The sequence below is a fragment of the Sinocyclocheilus grahami genome, unplaced genomic scaffold (genome assembly GCF_001515645.1).
Source record: "Sinocyclocheilus grahami isolate Dianchi unplaced genomic scaffold, SAMN03320097.WGS_v1.1 scaffold795.1, whole genome shotgun sequence".
In the NCBI taxonomy this organism is placed as follows: Eukaryota; Metazoa; Chordata; class Actinopteri; order Cypriniformes; family Cyprinidae; genus Sinocyclocheilus; species Sinocyclocheilus grahami.
Window position 1 is genome coordinate 45,893 of NW_015505974.1, and position 7,323 is coordinate 53,215.

Consider the following 7,323-nt stretch of genomic DNA (forward strand, 5'->3'; position numbering starts at 1 on the left):
CATGCAGACAATCACGGCCAACGAATTTAGAATAGGCTAGTTCTCTTTTATGCTAGGACTACATTATGGCCACGAATTAAGTATTTGTTCTCTTGTTTAGGCTTAGCTGCCACGAATTCATTCGTTCGTTAATTCGTTCATTCTCTGGTTTTAGTAGGCCTAAATCGTGGAACGAATTATTATATTTCGTAATTACTTATTAAAATCATTATTACTTAAAATTAATAAATAATAATAAATTAATTTCAAAAAGAATAAAACCTGCTGACGTCGTAGAAACTAATTGTTCAATCCAAGAATTTCGTTACAAACAGTAAACAATTAGGCCTACTAGAGAAATGTTATGTCGGAGCGGGATCTGAGCGGGAACTGGTTCACGGTGAGCGTGAGCGGAATATTAACGGAGCGCTTGCTTGTGCGGTTAGAGCTACTGAGCGGAGCGCGCGTCCATAGAGCGTCACACCGCTCCGCTTCGCTCACATGCTCTGATTCAAGTTAGACCAACCTATTTGCAAATGATTTCAAAAAGCTATGACCAGTTTTGAAGAAAAAAAAATCAGATGACTAGCGTTTAGCCATCTGAATAATTGGTATGTTGTTAAACGTCTGTACAATCCATTGATTGTACTTCTATAATCCGTGTATCATTCGATCATTCGTTTTTTGATTTAATATTGAAAGTAGAAAAATGTGAAAACTGATCCTTTTTCGTTTTTTTTTTTTCTTTTTCATGGGTGGAAAAATGAATACCCAAGCCAATTTTTTATTCTTTCCTTTCTTTCTTAGTGTTTAAAATATTTAGTTTGAAACGAATTAATTAATTTCTTAATTAAACAAACAGACTTACTGGGTGAGCAGGGTAGGCTATGACAGCTGTCATATCATACCCTGCCATGCCCAGCTGATGCAAAGAATAGAATTTATATCTACACAGAAGAAAGCCGTCTAGACTCTGCCCCGGTACCAGTTGTGTTGAGCTATTTATTAGCCTGTTTGTTTGATGAAAAAAGATGAAATGTAGTTGCAATAAATGTGTTAAGAATCCATACAACTGCAGCAGTGGAGGACTATTATTCTGCTGCATGATACTGCAGAAGAACTGATGACGGCACGGTTTGATCTTCGGCTGACCAATCAGCAGAAAGGGGTGTTTAATTCCGCCCACATGTAGAAATCGAATATTCAAGCTGTTTATTAATTTTTCCACCCATGAACGAAAAACGAAAATTTAAGCTGAATTCTTATTTGGAAAAAAACAAAAAAACGAAAAAGGAGCCGTTTTCTAATTTTTCTACTTTCAATATTAAATAAAAAAACGAATGATCGAATGATACACGGATTTTCTATCCCTCACAGCTTTGTTTTCATTCCTGTCAAAAATGATATGTGTTGCTCTGTACATACATGACAAATAGGCTATTCTTACAAAATCATGTAGGTATCACTTGGGTCTACGCGATATAAAATTGACTTTTATTCAGCCTTTAATACAAAGTAACAAACCAGGTTTTCATTGTATAGATTAAATTAAATTACTTAATTGGTCAATAAAACAAAGTCTATACCATAGAACAGGGATAACTGATTTCAGTCAATAAGCACAGACAACAAAGGCCAAACAAAGCACTTTCTACCACTTCATGTACACATTCCATATACAATGACTGCAATAAATGCACTTTAAGTTCCTTCATCAGGCTCTGCAACAGACAAAGCAAAGTTTCACACAGAAACATCATCTTCATTAATGCCCGCAATAGCATCTACAATTCATAACATTCAAATCACAGTTCAGTAGATGCCGATTATGAAAGAAAAATTACGCACTGGCTTGGAAAGCATTGACCATTAAAATAAATGCACTGAACAAACAGAGAAGCTCTGGCTTTAAGGCAAGATCAGCACATCTAAAATATTTCTAAAGCACTGCGGCATACATACTGTACCTACTGAGCACATAAACATACAGCATGCTCAATGAACAGATCATGTCATAGCACAGTTAAAGCAAAAAACGATGATCACCAAGAAGTGGAGTCCTTCCACTAAGTCCTGCTTGTTACTTACATAACATATAGAAGAACCTACATGTGCATTAAAAGGGATAAGATGCTAAACCCTAGACATTTTGTACCATCATTATAGTATTAATGGCCATTGATGCCAAAAAGTGTACAGTGGCAAATCAGAAACAGATTTAGATCTTAAACATGTAGTTTGGATTTGGAGTCTGCAGTGCAAAGATTTGTGAATAAACTGAAATAATAATAAAACAGTGCCATTTGTGTGTACTACCAGAACCAAGAAATGTTCAGTTTCTCCCAGTGTAGTTCTGAGAATGTGCATGTGGCATAATAAGAGTGAACTTAAAAACAAAACAAAAAAACAGTAGTTTAGAGTGTCCATGTTCACAGGAATCCTGCAAAAGTAAAATATAAAGGCTTTATTTGCATTAGAGTGAAGATGACAATGATGAAGGTGAAACTGAGGGTTATTTCCAAGGTCGACTACTCTGTGAACGAGCACTTTCTGATCCTGCTATGGACGAGCCTTGTCGACTGCTCCGAACTGTAGATGCTTTGGAGCGAGCGCTGCTAGTGGACATTCTGCTGCTGAGACGACCTAAAATCGGGGAAAAAATAATGATCACAATAGTAAAGAGTAAAAAATATACACATTATTTAAAACTGAGCATTAATAATATTTGATAATAATAATTATGGCAGCAAATTAGCATATTAGAATGATTTCTGAAAGACCATGTGACACTAAAGACTGGCGTAATGGCTGCGGAAAAAAATCAGGTTTGCCATCACAGAAATAATCTACCTTTTAAAATACATTCAAATAGAAAAGAGTTATTTTAATCTTCAATAATTTTTCACAATATTACTGTCACATATATGCAGCCCTGATGAGCATAAGATAAACATATATTACATATGGGGACACTTCATTTCCAGCGATATCGTTGACATGATTGCAAAGATATTATTTAACTGAGCTGAATGTTGACATCACTGAATTCAATGATGAACTTTAACTGAAAAATTAGTGTTTACTATTGTCATTTTGCATTATTGACACTATTTTCCTAATTAATGCTGTTCAGTTGCTTTGACACAATCTGTATTGTTAAAAGCGCTATATAAATAAAGGTGACTTGACTTGACTTGACATATATTGTATGTAAGTGTGGCTCAAAGAAGCATGCTGAGATGGCCGTGTTACCATCTACTGGTAAATTGTTCGTAATGCAGTGAAAATGGATATGTTGGTTTGATCAGATTTGAAATGATGACTCACTGCTGGGCTCACTGGGTATGTACGCTTCCTCTAGGTAATGCTGGATTTTGCTGAGGTCTTCTGAGGTGAACCGCCACTTTTTTTCTGCTGGCTGTGACGTCTGCTGTGGAACCGATCGCTTACGATCTCCAGGTCCCGAGGGTGACGGCAGACAGGAAATGGGAATAAAGCCAGTTGTCATTCCCTCAGGGAACTTCTGAGCAACCACTTTTAAACCTTTTTGAGAAAGGAAAAGAGAAGTTAATGAATAAATTCCATTAAATACATCATACTGACAGGATGAACCCACATGTATGTATTAGAGATCCCTGAGACTTCAATGATCTATTTATAAATATATAAATTAGTGCTGTCAAACGATTAATCGCGATTAATCACATACAAAATAAAAGTTTTTGTTTGTATAAAATATGTGTGTGTTCTGTGTATATTTATATATAAATATACACAGAACACACACATATTTTATACAAACAAAAACTTTTATTTTGTATGTGATTAATCGCGATTAATCACATACAAAATAAAAGTTTTTGTTTGTATAAAATATGTGTGTGTTCTGTGTATATTTATATATAAATATACACAGAACACACACATATTTTATACAAACAAAAACTTTTATTTTGTATGTGATTAATCGCGATTAATCACATACAAAATAAAAGTTTTTGTTTGTATAAAATATGTGTGTGTTCTGTGTATATTTATATATAAATATACACAGAACACACACATATTTTATACAAACAAAAACTTTTATTTTGTATGTGATTAATCGCGATTAATCACATACAAAATAAAAGTTTTTGTTTGTATAAAATATGTGTGTGTTCTGTGTATATTTATATATAAATATACACAGAACACACACATATTTTATACAAACAAAAACTTTTATTTTGTATGTGATTAATCGCGATTAATCACATACAAAATAAAAGTTTTTGTTTGTATAAAATATGTGTGTGTTCTGTGTATATTTATATATAAATATACACAGAACACACACATATTTTATACAAACAAAAACTTTTATTTTGTATGTGATTAATCGCGATTAATCACATACAAAATAAAAGTTTTTGTTTGTATAAAATATGTGTGTGTTCTGTGTATATTTATATATAAATACACACACGTACAGTATATTTTGAAAATATTTACATGTCTATATTCATATAATCTATATTATAAATAAATGTATTTAATATATAAGCATTACATATTTTTCTGAAATATATACATGTGTGTGTAGTTATATATACATAATAAATATACACAGCACACATACATATATTATGTAAACAAAAACGTTTATTTTGGATGCGATTAATTGTGATTAATCGTTTGACAGCACTAATATTAATCTGAAAAGGAACTTCTTATTTTCCCTTCCCTGATTTGTTTTTTTCATGATGGACTTCTGTTTGCTATCGGTCTCTTGTCTGACTCACCCCCTGACAACATGAAGAGATTCTCGAAGCCTCTCTCGCACATGGTGGTGGCGGCTTGACTTGCAATCCTCTCATCCTCATCATACAAAATTATGATCTTCCCTGATGCATTTTTCTGCACAGTTGTAAAAGATTTTAACACTAGCAATGGGCATGAGTACACAAGAAATTGAAATGACATATCCTTAATCATTAAAACACAATAACAGTGTGATTTGATTTTTTTTTTCTCAACATTTGTTTTTTACAATTTCAAGAGACCAATCCAAGTTCCAATCCTATCTATTAATGAATGCAGAATAAATATTTTATTTATTCACTGTTCATGCATGAAATAAATTATTCATGTATTTCTTCACAAATTATTATTTATTATATACATATATATTTTTTTCATATAATGATCATATATGTTATATATATATAATTTATTTATATATGATCATTCATAATACATATAAGAGTTTGAGTTCTAATTAATGAATAATAAATACAAATTATAAAAGTTCATACATGCACAATAAATAAATATAATTATATATTTAAAATATATTATTTACTTATTTATTTATTGTGCTAAAGTTTATTACATGTGTAGTATAGGTTTGCAATATGATTCAACAGAGAACAAACATTGTCAAATTCACATTTCAGGGATAAAAGGATACATAATCGAGAACTTCTTTCGTGTATGGGTTCATTGTCCTTGATAAGGTCGCAATGGGGTAACTATATGCTGTAAGCAAACAACAGATACAATTATTAACAGATAACATTAATATTAATATGAATGCTTTTAATGTCTTTTATTCTTTGAGCAAAATACAGTTTCCAGGTAAGTTTCCTACCACTGATAATATGGCACTGGTCATACTGTTCTCTGTCCCGCACATCAAGCAACAGATATGGGCAGTCGGGGTAGGGGCACTCTGTGATGTTGGAGGTAGAAACTGGAGAGTTTTGGATGCTCTTCTGTCCATTCTTGTCCAGATCCATTTCTCCCACGCCACTGATGACACTATGAGTGAGCCCAGAGATTCTCAGTTACACCGAGTGAGGACAGTCAGGGGTTCTCACTGTTACAGGCTAGATCTCATTGTTTTCCCCCCCACAGGGTCTCTGAGGACAGAGTCTGATTGCAGTGGCTGCCCCTAAACAAGCTCAATGGAGCTTGAGAACATGAGAAAGCAGCCCGGCCAATCAGAGCTCTTGTGAGCGCACAATAGAGGAAATGTTAGAGGGGGCATTAGTTAGATGCATAAAATAATATTCGGATGTGGCTGGTTGAATTAAAGAGATAGCTTTATGTGCTTGTTACAAACACAAAGGTGATTCGGCTACCTTTGGAGTGTAGATCTAGGAGAAAATGCATTGTCGCCGGATTCATCATTGTTGATACTCTGTGGAGAAAAAAGCGTCGGCTGGGGGGAGCCATTCGTCTGATCAGAGAGACGATCGAGGCCCGGGGAAGCAGAGAATATTGAAACATCATCTGAAATTATATACAAAAAATGAAAATAACCACAAATGATTGTCAGGGAGTTTCTATGCATTTGCTGAAGTATGGAGCCCCTAAGGCAACATGGTGATGGAAAAAAATGCACTAAAATTTTCCACCCACCCATTGCGCTCACAAATATTTAATTTCCCAGATACATTTTTAGTTCAATTGCAAACTTTTAAACTTTTGTGTTCACCTGATGACTTTATTTGCTCACACAACTTTTGCTTTCTCGCACAAAAGTATTCCATTACACCAAGAAACTTTGTGCTCACTTGCAAAATTATTGCTTTCTCCCAGACTTTTTGTTTGTTCACAAAAGCGTTAAGATATAATATAATAATACTGATGTCAGAAAAACTAAGAATAATAATAAAAAAAATAAAAAAGAGTAACATAAAAGAGAAATTAAACTCTTACCTTCTAATCCCACCATTTCATCTTTAATGTTATCATTCTGATCTGACACTGAAGCAACTTGGATTACCTGGAAAAAATATATATAAGACATATAAAAAAATAAAAGCATATATTCAGGAATATATTAAAATACAACTCTGTTCAAAAGTTTGTGGTCAAAGATTTTTAGTAAAATAAATGAAAACATTAAAGGCAAAACACAGTAAAGGCATTTATAATGTTACAAAAAATTATTTCAAATTAATTTCTTCCACATCATTGCATTCTGTTTTTATTCACAATTTGTACAGTGTCCCAACTTTTTTGGAATCGGGTTTGTATAAAAATGAGTGCTAAATGAAATAATGAGTGTTTTGTCTCTTTTGTTTTGGGGATCAGTGTAACCGGTGGCTCATCATATTCTGAGAACATGATGTCTATGAAACAAACATTGAGTTTAATAGAGCATCAGTGGTCATGAAAGCCACTGTAAGCTCTAATAACATCCATTAGATTAGACAGAAGGTTAATTTATTGATACGCATTGTTACAAAAGAATACAACATGAAAGCATCAGCAGTAAACTGGTGTTGATGGACAGACATTGAATCTTCCACATCATTGCATTCTGTTTTTATTCACAATTTGTACAGTGTCCCA

At 33.3% G+C, this 7,323-nt stretch overlaps 1 protein-coding gene across 2 annotated transcripts; it reads right to left on the reverse strand.

Annotated features, from left to right (window-relative positions):
• Nucleotides 1-1,458: 1,458 nt before the first annotated feature.
• LOC107561865 (centrosomal protein of 41 kDa-like) lies at nt 1,459-6,748 on the reverse strand. Of its 2 annotated transcripts, XM_016246380.1 has the most exons (8): nt 6,685-6,748; nt 6,105-6,255; nt 5,612-5,781; nt 5,432-5,499; nt 4,764-4,878; nt 3,307-3,522; nt 2,567-2,622; nt 1,459-2,479 (listed from the first exon to the last, which is right to left on the reverse strand). In XM_016246380.1, exons 1-8 carry the CDS (start codon nt 6,698-6,700, stop codon nt 2,453-2,455), a joined length of 819 nt encoding a protein of 272 aa, XP_016101866.1. In that variant the 5' UTR covers nt 6,701-6,748; the 3' UTR covers nt 1,459-2,452. The 2 variants fall into 2 exon arrangements, with proteins under 2 accessions (XP_016101866.1, XP_016101865.1); XM_016246379.1 differs by having other exon boundaries at nt 1,459-2,622.
• Nucleotides 6,749-7,323: the final 575 nt, after the last annotated feature.

What these genes read in the sequence shown, in the direction of transcription:
- LOC107561865 (XM_016246379.1), bottom strand. An exon ending in CGAAAGAAGTTCTCGATTAT is followed by an intron (nt 4,879 to 5,431) that starts GTATCCTTTTAT and finishes ACAACTGTGCAG; the next exon opens with AAAAATGCATCAGGGAAGAT. An exon ending in TCTCTTCATGTTGTCAGGGG is followed by an intron (nt 3,523 to 4,763) that starts GTGAGTCAGACA and finishes TTTCTCAAAAAG; the next exon opens with GTTTAAAAGTGGTTGCTCAG.